Below are 23,847 nucleotides of genomic sequence, written 5' to 3'. Positions count from 1 at the left end.
ACGGTTGGCGGCCGCAGCGCATGCGCCCTGCAACGGCGGACAGCACCGGCCGCGCCTGCGCCCCGGCAACGCGTGGTCAGAGCCTGCCTCCCAGCGGAAGTGACTTCACGAGGCGGCCACACCGTCTCCCGCCGCGCGCGCCCCCTGTCGGAGGGAGGTGCCGTGCAGCTCCGCGGAACCGCCAGCGTTTCCTGGCCGGGCTGGCACCAGTGGAGGCCTGCGAGCCACCCGCCGCCCGGGAACCGCCGTGCAGCCCCCGGCCACTCCAGCGGCGTGGGAGCGGCTGCGGCCCGCCAGGCCCTGCGTGCAGCCTCAGCTCTGCCTGCCCCCCTCAGCAGCCGCCGAGCCACCCTGGGGCCCGGCCTTGGGAGAGGGGATTGGGCGCTGGGGAGCCCTTGGCCCAGGCCTCAGCCACACAGGCCAGGCTACGGGCCGTGCCCATCAACGGAGGGTCGGGTAGTGGAGGGGCAGTGGCCCCACACAGCCCTGTGGAGGTCTGGGGAAGAGAGAGGGCTTTGGCTCCATGTCAAATGCCAGTGGAACTCTGCTGGGGCAGGCAAGGCCCCTCAACCCCTCTCCAAGCTAGTGCCTCTGTGGGTGTGCTGATAATAATGCCCCTGAGGCTTTGCTCCCTCTAGACCATGGCTGACTTCCTCACTGCCAGCTTCTCGCCAGCCTCCCTTACCAGGGTGACCTGGAGCACAAGGAGATGGCATCCACCTGTGACAACCAACTGTCTGCTCAGAGCTGGGGGCGGTGGGATGGTGTTACCCTTCCCTGGAGAGCTCTGTATGAAAGACACATGATCTCACGGGGTGGGGGGGGGGGGGGGGGGGGGGGGGAACCAAGATCAGATAACAAACAGCCTCAAGCATGAAAAGTACAGTTGGTTCTAGGAAAAAAGGCCAGAAAAAGCAAAGCCAGAATGCAAACAAAGGCCAGTGGTTTAAACAGGACGAAGTCCCTGGTGGTCTGCAGGGCCTAGCAGGGAGAGGGAGAAAGACAATGCTAGAGATTAAAAGCAAATCATTGTGCTGTTTCACAAGGCAAAGACAAGGGGCCTGGGAGAGCCCGGGGACCAAAATAGGAAACAGCTGCTGTTGGGGAGCACAGGGAGGGAGATAGATGTATGAAAACCTTCACTGGTCACTGGAAGCAAGGTTTAGAACCAGCTAAGGGAGGAGAGCAAAGTACCCACAGAGATTGCTTAGAGAGAGTGTTGATACTCCATTCATCTCAAGGGCTGGTTGTGCAGACACCTGTCAGGAATGGTATGCATTCAGGGACACCATCACAGCATCAGAGAGACTATGGAGCTGTTGCAGTTGCTGCCTTATGATGGAAAAATCAGTCTGTTCAGCTTCAGCTGCTCCCAAGTATGTGCAACACACAGTGTAAAACTGCATCACTGCTCTGCTCTCCAGCAGATTCCATTTGGAGATGAAAGTGCCAGGACTCCTAAATACCAGTGAATGGTCTATAGCATCTCTTTCCTTCAAAGCAGCATTGAGTAATGTGAGATCGCAGGCACTGTGTTCAGTTGGTTCAAACATTTAGCAAGGCCACAGTACAGCCTGGGCCCAAGCTCTCCCTCCACCCGGAACCACCAGCACCAGGTGATAGCCTTCCTCTGCTGGCTTTCAGTGCTTTTTCAGTTCATGGCAATTGCAGGTTTAGCAATGGAAGGAAGAAATTAAACAAGCTGGAATTTGGAAAGACTTCTCTCAAATACATGTACCCACTGCCTATATGTCAAAAGGGTATTAATGCCTACCCTGAAGTGCTATGGCCTAAATTGAGTTGAGCTCCAGCAGTCTGACCATTCATACACTCACAAATGCCCAGCTTCTGTGTTTGGCACAAACATTTAATAGCAGAATTCAAAACTCAGTATGTTCCATTTTAGTCTTACGTGGTAAATTAGTGCAGGTGATAATCTAATTTTACAACACCATGTTAAAAAAAGTTTATTTTACATTATATACATTAGGGAACATATTTCAAAGCATAACCAATCACAACAATAATGCAGGTCATAAATCACGTTTAGTTTGGTTTTAGTATATATTATCACAGTAAAATATAAAGAACATATACAAAAAAAGGAGTCAAATGTTTGCATTCTGCTAAAACTTGGCATTTACATACTCCATTGGAAAATAGCAATCAAAAATACTTCTGATCAAAACTGAGTTCCTGTGATGCGTAGTAACCATTATATTGTTTGAATGAGGTAGTAACTAAATTATTTTGGCCATGTGTTAACATCATAAATCAAGAAAAGTATGAAAATGGTTGTAAGGCCAAAAAAAAGTCAAAATGGCAACATCTTTGAGCCATTTCCACAATGTGGAATGTTGCTACTTTTCATTATGATATGAAATTACTTAGTAAGACAAACAGTAATACTAATTTTTATCATTGTGTACAATTATAATTCAAACACCTATTGGAGTGTTACAGCCAGGTACCACTAGTCTGGGACTGACACCCATCCAGAAGGCATTGTTTTCAAGCACAGAGAAGTAATCGTAAGGAGAGTTTTAATTAAATATAAAAATACAGGTGTTTAACTGGTTTGTTTCACAAAGAAAACTACCCAAATAAACTAAAGGAACTTTGAAGCCCAAGTCATATTCCACAAAGTCACAGCTTACCTTTGTGACTAAATACATCACATCTCAATACGTTGTGCAAACATGAACACCAGTGTGTTGCATCAAAATTAAAACAAGATTGTAATCTGATTACAGCCTTGGTTACAATTTCTAAAAGTTAAGATTTATTTGTATTAGTAAATTACATATAATAAAATACAATAGTGTTGTTAAATGTACTATATTTGTTGCTAGCATCCCACTTTATAATAAACACATGAGAAGTCCTTAAAATAGTACCCCGATTTAATTTTTGCATCCTCAGTGACTTTTACATCTGTACAGGTAAGACACTTGTACTTAACAGGAGGACCGCTATCTACAGAAAGTCAGTGTAGGTCTTCAGCAAGTTTCACTGAAAAATACTGCGTATGTACAAAGATTACATAACAGTAAATGAAGCACTTCTGTGGTATCATAATGCTTATGTGTCCATACCACAAACAACTGTTGTCTTCCTCTCATGCCACAATAAATTATAAAGTAACTGAAGTGGGGTTACTGCAGCTTTTGTGCAATTTTAGCCATAAATACTGCTGCAGCAGGAGCATTCTCTTGTCATGGTGAGCTAGCTGCCTGCCATATGCTGATCTCAGTAACTGTTCTCATGCCCTGCCAGGATATATAAATTGCTGTTGGCTGTTGGGTTATCCGTCGGCCTACTCTCCAGCACCACGACCCTAAAATGAAAATAAAAAAGCCACAATGTCAAGTAAGCCTTCATTTAAAACACATCCCTGGATATAACTGTAAATATTCTTTCCCAGGATCCATCTGATGAGTGGTCACTTCTCCTTCCCTGGATGCCTCTAGTCCAAAAGCTGCTCAAAGCAAGGCCAACCTCAAAGCTAGCTCAGGGTGTTGTACAGGCAAGGTGTCCAAGGATCTCCCACAGCCTCTCTGGGCTCCTACTGCAGTGTTCAGTCACCCTCACCATGATGTTTTACCCTCTTTTATCAAGCTGGAATTTCCCTTGCTGCAGCGTATGCCTGTTGCCTCTTGTCCTTTCAGTGGGGGCTTCTGAAGAGTGTCCATCACTCTTCTACTGCCCGGGCTTGTGCTTCCCCAGAAGCTTTGCAAAGCTAACCAGGCTGGAAGTTGTTAAGTCTGCCCTCTGCCATTGGTCATGACAGATGACCAAAGCTGACTCTTCTGTGAGCATTTCTAGTCTTTCCCTGAGCCCAGGTAACCTAAATCCACAGAAACTTCCTCTAGCTCTTGAAGTCCCAGAGACAAAGACTTGCAGGTTGAGAGAGTCCTCAAGGAAAAGATCGCTATGTGCAGAATCCTCTCTCTTACTCTTTTCTTGCCACCCACTTTTGTCCAGCATTGGAGACAGAAGACTGGGTTAGCTGGACTTACACTACAACTGCAAAGACCATAAGGAATGTCCTAGATCAGACCTTTCTCTTCAAAGGAGAGAAATTAGCAGTCACAATTCTGTTTCACAAATGATTTGACATTTTTTAATCAGGCAAGAACTGCAAAAGCTGCTAAATGGACCAGGATGTTCATGATTGAATTAATTTTCCATTAATTTTCCATTATTTTTCCATTATTTTTCCATTTGCAATGTCATGCTCCATTGTGAAGTCAGACTTGTTTTTAAATTAAGCTGTGCTGCCTCTCAACAACTAAGAGAAATGAGATAATAAAGCTGAGCTCAATGCACACATCACTGGAACAGAGAGTAAAACCCTTGGGTCAGAGATGAGTATTACTTACAACTACCCATCACCAAAAAGCTGTCAGGGATTGCACGTAAGGCAGAATCCTCAACCCCCAAGTGGCAAAAATTGCTGGTAGCTAGCTGATAAATCCACAGCACCATTCACTGCTGTTGATGTTATGGGTAATTACAAGGCTTGGAGAAGCATCAAGCTTGGAGAAGCAGATTATGGGGAAAACCTCTGGTTGATGTGAAGCCTTTTTGGTAGTTCTAAGATGCCACAAGAAAGTGAGTTTACTGTGAATGGCGTAAGACGGAGACAATTCTCAAAAATGAAAGCCTATCTTTGCACCTCATATGAATACATTACTGGTGAAACCATCATGTCAGAATGCACTCCCCAGAAGACTAAACATTGGCTGTTTTTGTGGCTGTTACAGAAGTACAAAGTTTGACAGCAGGGTAGAGAAAGTTGAGGAAGTCAGTGACACTCCTAAAATAGCAGTTACTGACTTGGCAAGTTGGTATCTGATGGGTCAGACAGACATGGTGGTAGTGTCCTGTAAAGCAGATGCCAAAGAACAGCTACAATAATAATTATTAAGAGCTCTTACAAGACCTGAGCTGTCACGATGGGAGGACAACTGGTAGAGTTCATTTCTGGGGGTGAAAGTGAGGTATTTACATTTTTAATATTTTTTTATATTTGTCTCAAAAAGTAGATCTTGGTAAGCTACTGCAGCAGAGCATCTGAAAGTAAAGCTTTCACCAAATTAATCATAACAATTACAGCACAAAAAGGAATACATTCCTGGAGATTGTGACTGCAGCCAAATACAAGCTTGCTAGCATGCCTGAGTGCTTCTGGAAGCCCACAAACACTTTTAGAAGACTTTTTGGGGGGCTTTTTTTGAAGAAGGAGAAGTAAACTTGAAGGGCTGAAAGGCAAACATGTACATAAAGGAATAAGTAAGATGGCTAAAAAAGGAATCACAAGAAACAAGCAAAAAGAACTTTTACAAGGCGGGATGAACACACATTATTCTTCTATTTTATCATGACATGTTCACTTCTTTTCATACCTGTCAGATCCCAGAAGCCTGAATATCCTCGTATTATCAGAAATTTCTTGTGTGATCTAGACAATAAAAATAAGACAAGTGTTTAAAGGTTAAGTACACAAGTGTTTTTGTGTTTAAAACCAACCTAGAGAAAAGAATTGACTATGATGTTACCAATTTACTGCTGATTTAAATTCACTACAGAAATTAATGCAACTGTCACTTTTAAATGAGATCTAACAGTTTTCCATAAATCCTGCCGCACTATGTGAATTCCTCTGGTAGAAACTGCAAGCACAACAGCAAGGCTCAGCATTGCACAGCATCCGAGCTACCGGTGCAATTATTTTTACAACCATGACTGAAATAGGTAGCTGTAGGTTGCAATTTGTCTCACTCTACATATCCAAAATGGGTCAGGTAAATTACATATAAAATGCATTTTGTTGAAATTCTGAATCATAGTAATGATGCAGTTAAGTTCACATTCTGAAAACCTTAAGAGAGACATAATCTAATTTGTGGTACTTATGCCCATTGTGAAAAGCAAACATAGTATTTTGACATTTCAGACTAGTGCAATAAACCTTTGTTTACTGTGAGTGAATTGTACTTGTATGATCCATCTTTATGATCACATGAATACCAAAGCACCAAAGAAAATATATTAATCAATAAAGTCAAACAAAGCTCACCGCGTACTCCAAAGTCACACTGTGAACAGGCAGCACTGTTTACAAAGCTCCTTTTCTACAAAGCCACATTTCACATTCTTGAGGAAAGAATAGATTCTTCTTTCCTTCCCAGATCCTTGTAGTGTGAGCTGACTTAGTGAATTCACTTCTGGCACAGAGAACTCGCAAGAGAATTTTAATTCACAAAAACGAAGTTCCCCATTCTGTTAAGAAAATTACTTCCTGCTTGTTGTGGGGCTGAGTCTGTACAATCTTGGCCCAAATTTTGAGCGTCTTGTCTCAGAATTCACACAGTTCCCTGTTTCATTCTTCTCACTCAATCAAACCACCGTGGAAGGTCATGGTTGTGGAAAGAAATAACTTTGGAAGCAGCTCAAATCATCCCCAGTTAGGCGAACTATTATTAGATTAGGGAATCTGAACTAATAATATCTTCAAAGACAAATGTGCTGCAAAGTTAGGTTGGCCAGGTTTTTGTCCCATGTAACCACTTCCTACATACTACATAGTATAAAATTCCCCCAAAGTAATGAATAGGGTCAAGAAAAAAAGAAAAAAATACAGTCAAGAAAAATGCCTGGTAATGCAGGTTTTTCAGATTCATTACAGATGAAAATGAGTTTATTTTTTCTCTTAACTGCTACGGCTAGTAGGACAGCCAGTAGAGAAGAGATTTAAAAAGGTCTGAGAGCTTACCCTATAGATGTTCTACAGGGAAAAAGTTTTGAGTGGGTTGCTTTCTGACAACAGCTCAGTTCTGCCTTCTGTTCTTCATTTAGGTGCTGGCTTTGGCTTGACAGTAACAAAGCAAGAAGACAGTGTTCCTTATGCTTTACATAAACAATATAAAGCATCCACTTGCGCTGCAGCACTCTGGGGCATGTCCTCCAACAACCGGATAAGAGCTACTGAGCGGAGTAATCCACCCAGCCTTGCAGAATGCTGCTAGCAGGAGTCTGGAGTTGGAGAAGTGCCTAGCTGTGTCATCTCCTCCTGTGCTAAACATCAAGGTGCTGCAGTTCACCATTATGAGTTCTTGGGAGAAGGACAATCATGCCTCAGGATCAAACATACGCAAATTCCACAAGAACCATTTGCAGACTTTGAAATAAGACGTAGTCTGACTCTAGCCTTTGGTCCAACTTCCCACAAAGAGGGAAGACTGTCAGCACAGATTAGGTCAACTGTGGCTTTGTGCAAGCAGATGTAGTTGTGTAATGATGTGGAGTATATCTAAGCTTGTCATGGTGTGACTGTATGTGTACCTTAAAATACAATTAGTCATAATGAGCTCAATTTCTCAGCCAATGTGACACTGATGAAACAACCGGTGAAGTTTGTAAACGTTCTTTAATAACCAAATTAAAAGACTCATTAAAATCCCACAAAGCAAGGCATTTCCACTAACACATAGATGCACAAGGTTTGCAGCAAGAAAAAAAAAAGGAGTTGGGAAGGTACTTATAATGGTTTAACTATGTCTAAAAATCACATCGAACTGGCTGAAAAAACAGACTACACAGAAATTTTAGAAAAAAATCTTTAGGTCAATCTGACATTTTTCTCCAGAGAATGGAAAACACTTCTTATGAAAGCTGGGCACTAAAACCTTCGAAGTATTCGTAAGTCAAGGGATCATGGAAGAAATTAAACAAAAAAGGGCAACTCATTCAACAAAAATCTAAAGCTCAGCAGTGGAGCGTGCAATCACTGGCAAAGCCCAGATGTTGGTATCCACATGCAAGAAGCTAAAGGACTCTCACTGGTCTTCAAAGCAATTTAAGGTGAAGATTAATGTTATCAAGAATTAAGCTTGGATATTTCTTATGGCATCATAGCCTGGTCTCTTGTCGCTTTCTGCTTTGTATGTTAGACTTGACAGGGGCTTATGAAACATGCTTTGAATGAGACTTGAGCTTCCAGGTCTAAGCTAGGAAGTTACTGAAATTTTTTACTCTTTTTCAGACCACAGCATTATGCATTTATGCTCTACTTGCCTTATATTAGAAGCCAGAATCTGAAGCAAAATGCAATACTCACCTCATTTGATCTAAAACTCCTTCCTTGCATGCCGTGTTTCCAGAATGCTAACACGCTGTCCTGTAGACAGACTGGTAACAAAGAACACTGTAATCAGTTTTGGAGCATAATGTCAACTCATGCTTTTAAGGCCAAACGCATAGGACTGCAATTTTGAAATTTGTACATGTATGTTTTATTGTATCACGTTCACCTACACAGACTGCAAAACGTCTCACAGGAACTGCTGAACCTGCCTCAAAAGTAGGTGCATTTATATATTTATTTGTTTGTTTAATGAGCGGGGTTTAAAAATATTCCCACCCAACCAGAAAAAGTTCCAAAACTGTCCTTCTGTCTAGTCCTAAACATGTTCTTTCCTTTGAATGGGAAACCCCACCTCATTCTAACAATAGCAGAAAATATATATTGAATTTTAGCAGAAAAGTTACAGGGATACTTGCAGTGACATTTTTCACTTTCACAGCAACTATTGGCTAATACAGTTCTGCAATAGCAATGCAAAGTTTCACAGAGCCCTCTACCTCCCAGTCCTTCCCCTTGCCACAAATGTGGTGAGAAGTCTGTATTTGAACCCTGTGAAAGGAAATGGGTCTATAGCCTTCCCCAAAGAGAGGGCAAGTATGTAGGTCCCCAGAACGAATCTGTCCCACCTGCATCCAGCATCCTGTCTCTGGGCAGGTATGCAGGAAAGAAAGCAGAGCTCTCTGGAGACACTATCAGGCCATAACAGGACACTGGTAGCTCGTTTGTGATGAGCAGAGAGAACTACAGTACATGCAGAGGTCCCACAGTGAGCAGCTTCAAGTACACATACTCCTAACCAACAGAAGCCATAAAAGTAATGTTTTCCATGACAATGGTTTTTTGTCCTCTCCTCTGTGGGACATTATGTTTGAAGTGTGTGAAACTTTAAAGCTTCTCCTCAGAAGCAAATTCCCTCCAACTTATTATTTTTGTTCCCACTGTTCCTCCTCTTCTGGTGCTACCCTCCATCCGGGTACACATCGTTCCTCATCCCTCTTTCAAAAGCATGCGATGCAATTCAGGTATGTAACCACTAGAGCACTGTCAAAATAAACGTGTTCTGTCTTTCTGTTTCACAAATCTAATTCATTCAGATTCTTCACAAAAAAACAAAGTTTATGTAAAGTGTAACATATCATATAATTTAGTCTCTGAGCTGCTTTATAAAAACAGACTGCGTGAACACACATGCAGAATGAATTAGCCATGAGTGATTCACAGAGTTTATGTAGGTTGTGTTAAGGTACTCCTTTAGAGGCTGAAGGTTTCCATTATATTCTCAAGACACTGGCCTAATCAGGGGAGACTCCAGGGTTATTCCTCTATTGCAGTTGCTCCTAGGGAAGTGTGCTGAACCTTTCCTGAGCCTTCTCCCACAAAGTGAAATGTGTGAGTGTTCCAAATGTAAAGACCTGACAGTTAGCATCTCAAATTCTGTTCTGTAACAGTAAACAAGTTAATCATAGAATATCTCTAGTTGGAAGGGACCCATGAGAATCAGAGTCCAACTCCCTGCTCCTCACAGCACCACCTAAAACTAAAGCAAATGACTAAGAGCTTTGTCCAGACGCTCCTTGAACTCTGACAGGCTTGGTGCTGTGACCACTTCTGTGGGGAGCCTGTTCCAGTGACTGACCACCTTCTGAGTGAAGAACCTTTTCCTAATGTCTAATCTGAACTTCCCCTGACACAGCTTCACACCATTTCCACATGTCCTATTGCTGGTCACCAGAGAGAGGAGATCAGCACCTCCCCCTCTGTTGCCCACCTTGAGAAAGCTGTAGACTGCGATAAGGTCACACCTCAGCCTTCTCTTCTCCAAGCTGAACAAATCAAGTGACCTCAGCTGTTCCTTGTAAGTCTTGCCCTTGAGACCATTCACCACCTGGGTCGCCATCCTCTGGACATGCTCTAGTAGTATGATGTCCTTCTTATATTGAGCTGTCCAAAACTGTACACAGTACAGTGCAGTGTAGAGTGGGGCAATCACCCTCCTCATCTGCCTAGCTGTGCTGTTCGTGATGCACCACAGGACACGGTTGGCCCTTTGGGCTGCCAGGGCACACTGTTGACTCATCTTCAGCTTGCCATCAACCCAAACCCCCAGATCTCTTTCTGCAGGGCTGCTCTCCAGCCTCTCATCCCCCAATTTATACGTATAACCAGGATTACCTTGTGCCAGGTGCAGAATCCAGCATTTGCTCTTGTTAAATTCCATACGGTTGGCAATTGCCCAGCTATCTAGTCTATCCAGATATTCAATATTAATGATGAAATGCAACTTACCTATTGATTCAATCTGAAAGTCAAATGTGAGCTCCGATGACAGTTTGCGGCTGGATTTTAACCTGCCTTGGAGATTCACTATTTTTATACAACCTAGACAATAAACAGGATATGTCATAAAGAATCTTCAATATATTATCTAATTTGAAGGCAGACAGTATGCAGTACATGCATACATATATATTTAGTTGATACTAAAACTTACAATCCAAACACACCAAAATGGTATCTCTCTCCAGCTGTGTTACATGTACAACACTTGTCTCTGTAGTGTCTATAAAAAAATGACAGTGTTAGTTCATAACATAAATTAGCATGAAATTTGAAATGGAAGTTCTAGAGATTGAAACAATTTAATGGGTTAGTGTGTTTTTATCTACTTAAAATAATCACCAGTGACATTTCTCTTCTCTTAGAGAGGCATGTCCACTTATCCAACATGTTGGCTGTGACAGGAAAACTGAAACTGTAATATTAAAGTATGGACTTAATCCAGCCTTTTCTGAGCCATGTCACAAAAGCAAACTCACATGTACATTGTTCTCCCTTTATTCTCTCTTGGTGTCATTTAATATTGCTGTTGCATAAAAAGGCCGATATATGACACTGTCCACACTAAACCTGAATGCTGTTTCATTGCATTTTTCTTCTGCCTTTATTTCTAAATCTTGGTAGGAACTTTCATATCAGTATTTAATTCTTGCTGCTATTTGCAGACTCTCCATTCTCAGATTTTCCAAAAATAGGGAATTATTTTCTTCTCCAAACTCTTAAAAAAAAAAAAGGGGTTACCTTACTCTCTTCTGGGTTACAGCTGCAGCAGTCTCCATCACAGCAAACAGGGGGATCTGACCCACAAGTGATTAGTGGACATGTCAAATCAAAAGAGAAGTGTAGTTTTGCACCATTTGTTTGCTAAAACTACACAAAAAAGCAGCTCATACTAATTCAGCATTACTGCCAGTGATTCTGTAGGCATTCTTTCATACAGAAAAGAGACACTCGTTACATCTGTTAGAGATGAGAAATTAGAGCGTGTTACCTAAAATATGAAAGCAGCTTTCAGTTAAATAATAAAATCCGTGATTCTGTTGAGAAGCAAAAAAACTCAAGGATGATGACAGAAGTGTGGTCCTTGAGATGGTCCCTCCAACTCTTTTTTGCAGTTTGTCTTGGAAGGTATATATTTATGATCTTAATCAATTTCTAATGCATGATCTTAACCAAAGGTGGATACAGCCATGATGAAAGCATGCAACAGAAGGACTAGAGGATATACATCTGTGCAACCACATTATGCAATGTGGAAACATGCACTGCACTGGCTGGAGTTAACAGGAGAAGGATAGCAAGGGGAAAAAACCCCTGCAGTAAGTCTCTGCCAGCTAATTTTTTTAAAACGTTTTTATCAGACATTTACAAAAAAATGTCAAATGTCAAACAATGAAAACTACTATTTGATGGAAGCTATTTGTGACCATATAGTACACTTTCCTCATTTAAAAACCACTGAAAAATCTGTTTCATTGCATTATTGCTCTTCTGCCAGCAGGGGACAGGAATAAACCAATACAACAGGAGGGTTTAGAGTCAAACAAATAGGAGAAAATAACAACATACACATAACACACAAATGATTCAAGGAAGCTAAAGAAGTAATTTTGGAAGGCACAATGCAATGTTAAGTTTTCCACATTAATAAAAAAGGAACCGGGAAGGAATTACTATTCTTGTATTTACACACTGATGCTGACAATACTGTGAGAAGAATGACAACAAGACATTATGGGTCAAAAAATTTCTCTTCAGCATGTTATTTTATGGACTCTACTGAAGTCACACAGTTACAGAAATATATATAAGAGTTTGCAAATAAAATGCACTTTAATTGGCCATCCACTGATCATTTTGCTTTTTGTAACTATGCTTTAAACTATGTCAAAATCTGCTGCACTTTTCAGCAGCAAGGAAGTCAGCAGGCACCTTTCTAGTGGAAACTGTTGTTCTCAGTGAATTCCATGGTATACAATTGGCTGGACTCATACACATGTACATGCCAGCACACGGCCATGTATAATTCCTCATGGATCAAAAGGGGCTCTATGCCTGGTAATAACAAAGCTATTTACTGCTTCTAAACCTGCAAGCTATGACTGGGGTCACCTCACCACTGTATCTAGGTTTAATGGGGAACCCTGCAACTCTAAAATAGTAATTCTTAGCACGTTTCCTTCTTAAAAGAGAACTTCTACTGTTGCTCAGATAGTGGCCTCCTTATTCATAGCACCATAAAAGTGATGGACAGGTACTTGGTTTCCTGCTACCAGCGGACCTAATCCATTTCACTTTCCATAAACATTGGAAGAACAGAAATATGCTCTCTTTCAGCAGAAGGCTGATAACACCATTTCTAAACACACTGGCTTATTGCAGGAGAGCCAAACCACATCTACAGAGATGCTGAAAAAAATTACTCAGAACGGATTCTATTAAAATCTATTAAAGAAAACAGAAGTCATGGTACCAGGGTAGAGCACAGAACAGCACAGTGGATAACAGTCAAGTACAGTCTGATTTATGAAAATGCAAGAAACCACAAGTGCACCCTCTGCTATACTCAAAAATATCAAGAAATCAAATGAATTCAACAAGTAGAAACATCCAAACAACCAGATACCCCTTTAAATGGAGAACTTAGAATGATCACTTAGCCTTAATGATTTAACCATTAGTTTCCGCAGATAAAACCACCTTTCTAGTGCTTCAGCTATAATACAAGAGCAAGAAACACTTCTGAATGCAATTACAACAGCACACAAACCTGTTTCTGTAAACCACGAAGAGGTAGAATTTGGGTTGACAGTCTCAAACTTCACCACCTGGTTGAAGTCTCTTCCTCTACTGACACCGACACAAACTAACGGGAATTCCTGCTCGGGGACTACCAGCATTTCAAACAATCTCAGCGGACAAGGTACAGGAAAATCTATGTGCTAGATTAAGAAATCAAAATAGATATTAGAAGGGAAACAAGTTTAGTCTGAATTGCTATTAGCTATTTAAACTGTATGGCAAATTTTATGCCATACATTTTGTAACATTATGTTTACTTCTTCGGGTAACAGTAATTGATAGATACAAAAAGCCTGAGTTAAGAAGCTTTAGAGAGTCTTCATGCCGATTCAGTTAAAATAAGACAGCATGTCTTTCATCACCTGTGTCCTGTGCATCTGCTTACAGGTGACAAGAGTGCTATACCGGTATGGAGTCTCTAAGCCTTGTTTCCCAGGCCAATGAAGTTACAGCAGCTGCCTCTCTACAAACACAAGTCCACCCTAGCTCCATCTCTTCAGGTGGTGTCAGATAGGGAGATAACAAGCATTTCTGGGCATCTCCAGTGTCACAAAGCATCGAATAAGTGGCCACCTTCTCTCTGGTATGGGAGCAAGCCCCCTGTTAACTGATGTTAGCACTCCACTCTGCAATGTCTCTGTCAGCCATTTTTTTACTGTGAAACTAAAAGGCAACATGTTCACAGAGAGAGGGGCTTTGTTGTTTAACTGAAGTGCACCACAAAACCAAGAACATTCCTATAAGTATTTTGAGTTAGTTAGTACATATTTAAATAGCTATTTTCAGTGTAATTTAACAGAAACCAAGAGAAAAGTCTAATGACTCAAGAAATGGCTAATACTTACTCTCAACAAGTCACTACGAGATAAATAGAACTGAACACAAAAGTATTTCAGCTTATTGTAATATTACCTTGATTAACATAAATTTTTGCATTGGTTCAACCCATTCTAACAAAACAATGCTGGACTGTAGCGCTCCACAAAGGTACTTGTGGCCTGTGTAGGGATTCCTCACTGCCAAAAAAGGAGAGGTAGAGTACATTAGTGTATTAAGCAAATACAAATTACAAACAATTTCCAACTAAGTAACAGTCCATACACTTTTGGAAAACATCCACCACCACCACTCTAATTTTTATATAAGGAAGCTGCTGAAAAGTCAACATCCACACTATGAAAATGGCGACAGTGAGCATGCTGGAGCAGGGGCTGCCCTTCCACCAGGCATGAACAACTAGTAGCTGATGCCAAATAAGCCATAATAAACATGACTCCCACAAGAGCACTGTGGTACCTCTCCAACTCAAAGTTTATTGTTGTTTCTTTAGACTGGTAGGTGGGATTTACTATTTTAGATAGTCTTTAAAAAAAAAAATAGTTGGCCACACACACTTGAAGTATCTTACTCCACCATGTTGGTTTGCCTAAGCTATCTCCAAATCATCATGGGAAGCTGTTAAAGAATGGCTTTTTCTATGACACAGTTATCCAGCAGTTACCCAACAATCCCTGTCACATGGGAACTGTTCAGCCGCCTTCCAAGCACTGTCACAGCAAGTCTGAAATCCGGGAGCTCTATATTTCTGCTGAACACTTCTAGATCAGCAGGAAATCCAGGTTTTTTTAAAGTGACATCATCTATTTCCACTCAACTGCTTTTCCCATTGTTTGTCAGAACTCAATTAAAAATGGGAAGAGAACAATAAAGTTGCAAAACTGGGCACTGTGATACCTGAAATTTCACAACTTTAATTCTACAGTATCGACAAAATTTTACTCCTTAAGCACTGCCAGCATATCCATTAAGAGGAACAAGTGCTACTTTGTACAATTACAACTAAAGACCAGATTTTGAAGTGCAGTAAAGTGACTGTGGGCCATCCGGCAATTAACAAAACAGTTCAGATAACGAGCTTCTACAATCCAGTACTAAGTGAAATATGCTCATGCATTACTGCCAAGGAAATCCACTAGCAACTGCTTGGCACATTAAACATCAAAGCTTAATTTCATTAATCCAAGTTCTCACTCATCATCAATCAAAGAGACTACAAACTGCAGCACATAACTTGGCATGACCTTTGTTAAGGCTGAACTCAGCAGCAGAAACCACAAAACATGCAACTAGCAACACTCGTAAGGTGGAGAAACAAGACCAGAAGCCCTGGTCTTTTTCTGCCTCCTGTGGCACTGCTGCTTCCCCCAGGCCAAAGGGATACTTACACTGCCAGCAGGAATGGAGGCTCAGGCTGCACATAGTAAGTAAGGCAGGAGAGGGGAATCTATAATTTCTCCCCTTGGACCTGCCTTTTGCAGCCACCCTTGTTGCCATCACAAATTATCACTTACACCTATCATGCAAGAAGGACTCCAGGCTTATTAGGCTAGCTATCTCTGAATGCCAGGACAGCAGACTACCCCTAATATATGCCAAGTCCCACTTGTTAAATTCTGTGCCTGTTAGTACAGAAACTGTAAGATTACAGAGGAGCACATGACCAGGTTTCTCATTTCATACGGACCTGAAAACATACAAACTTCCAAATTAATTTTCACATCAGAAAGCCAGCCTTTGTCCCTACTCTGATCTCTGTCAATCCTCCCCTTCAGGTGTTCACTTCAGCAGCCATTAACACTCACAGCTTGACTAGATGCCTCAATTAGGGCAAGGCCTGGACATACACAGTACATACTGTTAACACCCTACCACACCCTAGAGAATTTGTATCCCAGAAAAAGCCAAGTTTTAACGGGTGAGCTGGACAAAGAAGTGATAACAAACATCAGATGCTTTAGCAATACCGAGGAGAATTGTGGGAGGATAAATGACAGATGCTCCCTTACCACTGAGTCTCTGAAAAATCTGTATAATACAACTCGTCACACTGTACATTTGATTATGGAACACCAGGTGAAACATTTCCAGGGACAAGAGCCTGACCCTAAGAGATCATCCATAGGTCTGTTTCCTGCTTTGTTTTGTGTTTTTCCGTTCAGTTGTTTGTTTGAATCTATCTGCCCCATCCCCCTTTTAAAACATGTCTCAACACAGTGCAGCTTTGACACTTCAATAGCTGGCACTCTGAACACACTATAAAGGCTTCAGAGACAACACAGTCCTCAAAGAACTGAAGATCTTCCTCGCTTTTTATCATCCAATATTGGTAACTGGAACTTGTGCTAGGAAATCAGGCTACTTAAACCTGATGGTAACTTAAGTCACTCCATCCATGGAGATTAGGTTCTTCCTGAGGGCTGGTTGAAATTTGACATGCATTCTCCTTCTCTGCATTTCTTGAGAATTGTCTAAAGACACAAATAAATAAAGAGCGAAATGGGAAAGTTTTCACTGCTTAAATGCAAGGACTAACCTAAACAAGCTCACTGTCTGCAGATGCATAGTTTCATAATAATGACAAGTCTCTTCTCCCTTTACCTCTTAAACCTGACTCAGTAATCTTAATACTGTCACCATTTGTACTGTTTCTTGGCATTTAGTCTTCAGATCTTTACTTACCAACACAACACTTCTGACACCATTTAGTGTCAGGAATTTTTGTAGACACTGCAAACTTCCTACAAGATATAAATACAGAATTATTGATCAACTAAAAGAATTGAATGAATTTGTTTTTTAGAGAGTTGGTGGTGGGAAAATTATATTTGCCCGCCCAAAAACCTAAAACTGTATTTATTTGTGTATTTCTTCTCAAAACGATATGCCTAGAACATACATGGTGACTCCTCTGTTAGCACCGAGATGCTGCTCAGTTATACAGCATTATGAATGCAGTTAAAAGTCAGGAATGGAGAAGAATAGGTGCCTCAGTACCTGCAAGCATCATTTACCACTATGTCTTGCTATTATATGTATTTCTACACATGCCTGGATAGTCTATTGGTACTCCCATGATCATTCTTCTTTGTAATGCTGTAACTTATTGCATCTTGTGTTGGATACTACAGACAACATGAAGGCCGCTCTTGTCCCAAGGACATTATAGTTCAAAGACAGGACACATGGACCCAAGCGGTGTAGGAAAAGATGCTGTACTGGATAGCTTGCTGGTCCAGTCCTTGCAAAACCAACACCTTAAATTTTGCAAAACTTTTCACAGGCAGCACAGCATGCTTTTCAAGAGGAGGTCTGAAGGAGGACTGCAAGGCAGCTTTGCAAGATCTTTTCTGATGTGCAGGGGACACTCCCTGAGAAATCATGAAAACAATTACTTGAAAATTTATCAGATAAGCCAGGGAAAATGTTGTGATGATAGTGGGAATCAGTGTTTCTACACAGACTATAAAATGACAGACAATATGGATATTGGCTACAGTAGCCTTGACAATAAAAAATAGTTTGGTACTGTAGAATAGATGAGAATAAGTGGAGCAATAGACAGATAGACACTGCAGTCAAAGCTATGAATTGGGAAAATACTTCCATAGCATTTCAAATGAAGCTGTCAGAAGTGACTGATAATGCAGCAGGACTGAGCAGCATGAAAACTGAGTATTGGTCACAAATTTTGGTTGGAAGTAGTCATGGAAGGTTTGAAAGTAACTGCTCAAGGACACTCAAGGGAAAGAAGCTGGAAAGGAGACTTATCACAGATGTATTTTCTGGCACTGAGTGTCTGCCTACCAAGTATCATAAATTGAGCTTAGACCATTTCACAGATGAATATACAAACCTCACAAATAACTGAATTCTATTTTGCTTTGCATTTTCTCTACCAAAAACTGCTTTTAACATATCTACATTTTTCATGTAGCGCTCATCATCATGCTATCCAGGAACTTGGTGAAGAATAGTTTGTGATCTGGCAGGACAAAAAATTATGCTCTTCTACATACTTCAAATGTACTACTTCTGCCTGGCTAAATGTTACTACCCTTATGCCTTACAAGAAGGGATAAAACAGCAAAATGGATTATATAAATGAATCTCTTCTGCCTTTGAATAACTGGCTTGGCACTTGCACATTCAGGTTGTGCTGCATTTTTCTTGGGAAGTGACATGACCAGACAAGAAATTTTCTGAGCCTTCTGCAACTTAGGTGAGGTTTCATTCCATGCTGAATGTAGTCTGAAGGTTTTCCTCACATGATCCTTATGACAGTTATGGTTATTAGTCCACCGCTGATGCACTCCTCAAGCCAGAATCTCAGGCCAAGTTAATTTGGAAGAGAGAGGAGCAGAACGGTGGTGGAGGCACACAGAAGACAATAATTCAAACACAAATTATCTCTTAGGTAATTAGAATTTAGCTTCTAGGAAGAATACAATTTTCAGACAAGTGTTGCACCATTATGTTCACAGATGGCTGAACAAGAAGCCTTTCCTGAATACCAGAATTAAATGTTAATAGGCTGTTAATAGAACCAAAGGTAGCAGAGAATCAGATCTTCTATAATACAATTTCCTAACAGAAAGCCTGTTATATGAGAAGAACCAGTGATTTCCTATGCACTTTAAGAATCAAAGGTTTCTCTGCAAACTAGGTTAGCATTACTACCACCTCCTCTTGGATTTGAAAAGGCTCCCAAGGCTTGTTTGGCAGCCAGCACTGTACCCAATCTCTGGAATTTTATATGTTCTTGTTAGTACATAAAGTTTGAGGGACCGCATGCACAATGTGCTGTAGGCATCTGGGGACAAAAGTACCTTCTACACTGGCCTGCAAAAAATGACTAGCCAATAATGAATGTCAAATCTGTACTCCCGTTCTGTTCTTCTCTGCTTTCAAAATAACACGAGCCCATTTCCTCTTCGGTAAGAGATTACACATTCCCACTTTTTTAATAGAATGGAAAGATAGTGCCCAGAGTAACTAATGTAAGATCGCAATTTCTACTTGCCTGAAATATCACAGGTACAATACTGACCCTAGATTTTGTTTAGTATCAAGTACAACCAGGATTTACCATACCCAAAAAGAGCTATGCCCAGAAAGATGTTTCATGACAAGAAGGGAAGATGTACCAAACCCCATTTCTCTAATAAGAGTATATTCACATCTTGATTCATGTAAATTTAGGGGTCTACCCTCTGATTAATGCCCAGATGAGTTATTCATGGTAATTTGTGAACAGAGCTCCACATTAGTTGGTATTCCCAGAGTTTCACATATCCTGAACTCTCAGAATTAAGATGTTCTGATATATCTGATGTCATGTATTTACCTGGGAAGTATTCGGTCAGGGAGTTTATGTGCTGGAATAGCAACTGGTAGCTTTTGCATTTGTCTTGCATAATCAAAGAGTCCTGGTAGATTATGGGAATAAAGCTGAGAAGCTTTACCTGGAAATCAGAAAACAAAACCACCCTTCAAATATGAAACCAAACGTTTACCAGCACTACCACTCAAAGATAGCGCAGTAACTTACCAGATATTGATAACAAGCAATTGTTCATGACATATAACCACGTACACCTTCGAGGAAAGAGCTGATAAAGGGAAGGAAAAACAAAGAAAGAAAAGCATTCAATCTGATATACACAAAATGTGAGCACATTAAGTTGATCAATTAATATCTGCATAGACAACAGGACAAAACTAATATTGACTTGCTTTTTGTAGCAGAAATTAGCTTAAGCCTAGTAATGTTTACCTGGATTCCAGAGTTAATTCAGAGTAAATCTTAGGCACACACACTATATTTAACATACACATTAACATTTAGACAATTAGCACATTTTATATTTGGGTCTTCAAGTATACTATAATTAGCCCACAAGACATCATTATAAAGGTCAATCAATACTTTTAAAAAAAAATTTAAAAGCCACCAAACTTTCTCTGTCAAGGGAGAAAAGCTTAACAACATTAACTTTAGTAAACAAAGAATGGTCAACAAAACATAGCCATTCTAAGGCCTGTGATAGTCCAAATCTCTTGAAACAATTAAAACTGGGGCAGTTGAAGGGACTCTTCCTCTGCGTATGATTACACATTTCACTTAAGTGATCAAGGAATGCAACAAATGCTCAAGGCAAAATGGCTAGTTGTCACATCCCACAATTACTAGAAAGATGGGGCTGAAACCAACAAAACATCTTTAAAAAAAAAGATTATAACAAACATGGTAATTTTTTTCCCCTCTCACATGACTTCTGGAGCTTGTTGCCACACAGGTCATGGAGGTGGAAAGTATCAACAGCGTAAACTAGGGATTAGACATACTCGTGCCCAACAGGCCCATAAATGGACACAAAAAGCAAATAGGCAAGGATCCTCCAACATCCCTGATTTAATGACTGTACTGGAATCTGAGGAGAAGGGATAGTAGACAGTGGCCAAGCTCATGGACATTTCCTACTGCCACTTTAGGAAACAGACTATTGGGGTAGACAGACCACGCAGGAGGACATTTCTCTTGCTCTTAAAAAAAAACCCCAAAACACCCCAAATAAAAAAAACCCACCAAAAATCCCAAAAACCCCACTCCTCACTGCTGCTTTATTAGAAATATCTGAAGACATCTGTAAATTAGTTGAAAAATTTTTCTGCCAAAGAGCAAGTGATTAATCTTGAAGGTGTGCTAACTCCTGGAAACGTATGTTATTTCTGCTTTGTCTATTAGTGAAGTGGAACGTAGTGAAAAATAACCAAGGATACTACTTCTGCTTTTACACTGAATTGTATCAGACCTAGAAAGTCAACAATGAAGTGAAACACAGAATTTGAAAATGCTATTAAAGCCCTATTGCCTGATATAATAAATAATGCTGTAATGAATGGTTAGCACAGAGGGTGTGCTTCTATTCCTGAAATCTTCTCATAACCTAAACACACTGTAAGAAAAACCAACGGTAATATCCAACAGCCTGGCTATATCCAAATTTGATGAGCAAATTTGATCTTCTGAAGCTGCATAAGTATATTGTGACTTAGTAGGCTTGGATCTGAGGATTAGAGAAGAACAGCAATACTTCAGATCTGCAGGTTGATTGACCTGTCACTCATGCCTTCTGTTCCACACATGACTGGCTGTTTTTACAAGCATCTCTTCTCATCTCTAAGTGGCAATGCACTAGAGTGAGTCTCGTCTCACTAGGCAATGCACTACAGAACTGTGCTTAGAGAAAGCAAGGACAGGTATGAGAACGTGAGTTTTGTTACACCTATTCTCCTCACCAATTTAAAAAAACAGGAACAAAACCACAGAAGAAAAGCCAAACAAAACCTTCCTTGGTCTACCTGGCCTACAAGAATTGTATTAGTGATATTTCTCAGGGTAGGTTTTACAACTGCAGTGTAGCAGCTGAGAGGTACCTGAGCTAAGTTTAAACTAGCTAACTCAAGCACCAGTATGATTACGAGTTACATGGAGCTCAGTGCAAGCTAGCTAGGTCTTCTTCTCAACACAACAGACATAGCTATGTCTGGACCCTAGAAGATGAACAAACACCAGTGCCTCCAGCTTACTGTGCGAAGGCTGTCCTTGCAAATTCCTCCACCTTGATGGCAGATGCATAGCTCCCTAAGTTAGGGAGAAGGCAGGAAAGGAAACAAGCCTCTTAGAGATTAACAAAAGAGCTGGAGAAGACACCATACAGAAACGCCTGCAATTGGCATTTCCCCCTCCCCAGTACCCCCTCAAAAAATTTACTATTTATAAGATCCTGCAAAAACAATTTTAACTGGGATTAAGTAAGCTGAGTCTCATCAGCAAAGCTGCTTTTAAGACCAAAAGAATGAAATATAGTGTACAAAGAATCTCCTTGCTTCCCTGTAGGTGAAACACAATGTTTGTTGCAGAATATTCTATCTTGTAACAAAGCTTTAAAGAAAACAGAAACTTTCATCCAAAATGTATCAGGGAAACTCCACACTATTTAACAAATCATTTAACTGCAGAACAATGCACTATGATGAAGTTCAACACATTGATATATGCATATCTCCTACTTACAACATGTTTCAGCCTACAAAAAACCTAAATATGACTGAAAGCTATCCGCAGTCATAAACATTTACGGTAATTCTAGGTAATACACAGCTAGTGCCTATGTAACTGTAGTAAAGACAATTTTTACAAGGATTATACAACATTAATCTGAGTGGCTGAAAGGGACAAAGATTTTTTTTTTTCCAAATTATCAAAACAGAAATATACCTGCTCCATTGATGTTTCATGAAGTTCATTGAGGTTCAGTGTGTAAATACCTTCTTCTGCACCAAATATCAAGTACTGATCTGCAAACACAAAGTATCTAGAAATCCTGATCTAAGGAAGATGTGTTTTATAACAACAGTATACAGCTCTTTACCAAAAAAAGACTTAAAACAATTATACATATTGAAACAAACCAACCCGTAATAGTTATGGTGTTTAAAAGCATGGAAAATTAATCTTGCTAAGGAACCTTAAATTTGTGAGTGGAGCCATTTTAAGACATTAGGAAAGATCAGTCTTATTCTTTTGTGACTAATAATGGGAATAAAACTCAGCAGGGATACAACCATTAGTAAGAATACATGTGAATAATTTCGTCATGTATAGATTATCCTACTTGGACATTTCCGTATATGACATGTTCATAGCCTTCTTTCGGAGTACTTCAACAACAGTACTGACTGGAATGTTTTCTCGGTACTCTGGGGGTGTCTCACTTCTTAAACATTTAGGCATGTGTACACAACAGAAATCTCATATTGAGATGTCAACTGCAAGACTGACTTCTGTCATTTCAGTTTCTAAAAAACTTAAGTATTTTCTTGCTTACTGGCTCAGTAGCATGCCTTAAATCAAAAGGTGAAATTGCAGGCAATGCAAGTACAATGTTAGCAATTATCATTTTCATCAGACTATATAATAAAACACTAAAATGTATGCAAAAATAAAGAGAATTGCAGAAACCTGTAGGACCAGAAAGATTTTGGGGCAGAAAAAAAAAAATAATCAACTGAACGATAAAGACATCGATCTCAACTAGGACCCCCAGAAGTCAGATTTTAAAAAAAATAGATTAGGGTTGGCATCTTTTGGACTGAAATGTTGAGAAGAGTCTTGAATCAAAACCGAAAAAATATGGTTTTTTTACCTTTGATACATAATTTATTATTTTTAATCAAAGCTGAAAACTGTGCCCCATATATCTTAACATAATTTAAAAAACAACATTCAACTTCAGACAGCAGTGGCATAATTAAAGAACTTCTGCTTATATGAAGTTTAACATCTTTATTGATGATCTAGACGAGGGGATCGAGTGCACCCTCAGTAAGTTTGCAGATGACACCAAGTTGGGTGGGAGTGTTGAGCTGCTCGAGGGTAGGGAGGCTCTGCAGAGAGACCTGGACAGGCTGGAGCGATGGGCTGAGGCCAACTGTAGGAGTTTCAATAAGGCCAAATGCCGGGTGCTGCACTTCAGTCACAACAACCCCCAGCAGCGCCACAGGCTTGGGGAGGAGTGGCTGGAGAGCTGCCAGTCAGAGAGGGACCTGGGGGGGTTGATTGACAGCCGGCTGAACATGAGCCAGCAGTGTGCCCAGGTGGCCAAGAAGGCCAATGGCATCCTGGCTTGTATCAGAAATAGCGTGGCCAGCAGGGA

The 23,847-nt window shown here is 40.5% G+C and overlaps 1 protein-coding gene across 14 annotated transcripts in view; it reads right to left on the bottom strand.

The window, feature by feature from the left end:
- Positions 1 to 1,846: 1,846 nt before the first annotated feature.
- Positions 1,847 to 23,847, bottom strand: part of MAP4K3 (mitogen-activated protein kinase kinase kinase kinase 3) — an 82,162-nt gene continuing 60,161 nt past the window's right edge. For 6 of the 14 annotated variants that reach the window (XM_074864193.1, XM_074864195.1, XM_074864196.1 and 3 more), the window contains 11 exons: positions 22,410 to 22,489; positions 19,677 to 19,737; positions 19,473 to 19,590; positions 16,808 to 16,866; positions 14,201 to 14,304; positions 13,257 to 13,428; positions 10,641 to 10,709; positions 10,436 to 10,528; positions 8,123 to 8,193; positions 5,409 to 5,464; positions 3,344 to 5,264 (listed from right to left, as the gene is read on the bottom strand). In XM_074864193.1, coding sequence (XP_074720294.1) covers positions 5,060 to 5,264; positions 5,409 to 5,464; positions 8,123 to 8,193; positions 10,436 to 10,528; positions 10,641 to 10,709; positions 13,257 to 13,428; positions 14,201 to 14,304; positions 16,808 to 16,866; positions 19,473 to 19,590; positions 19,677 to 19,737; positions 22,410 to 22,489 — 1,088 coding nt within the window. In that variant the 3' untranslated portion in view covers positions 3,344 to 5,059. The other 8 variants (XM_074864200.1, XM_074864201.1, XM_074864194.1 and 5 more) reach the window with 7 other exon arrangements.

The sequence above is a fragment of the Strix uralensis genome, chromosome 3 (genome assembly GCF_047716275.1).
Source record: "Strix uralensis isolate ZFMK-TIS-50842 chromosome 3, bStrUra1, whole genome shotgun sequence".
NCBI lineage: Eukaryota > Metazoa > Chordata > Aves > Strigiformes > Strigidae > Strix > Strix uralensis.
Note: the sequence above shows the minus strand (reverse complement) of the source record. Positions and strands in the feature narration are given on the sequence as shown.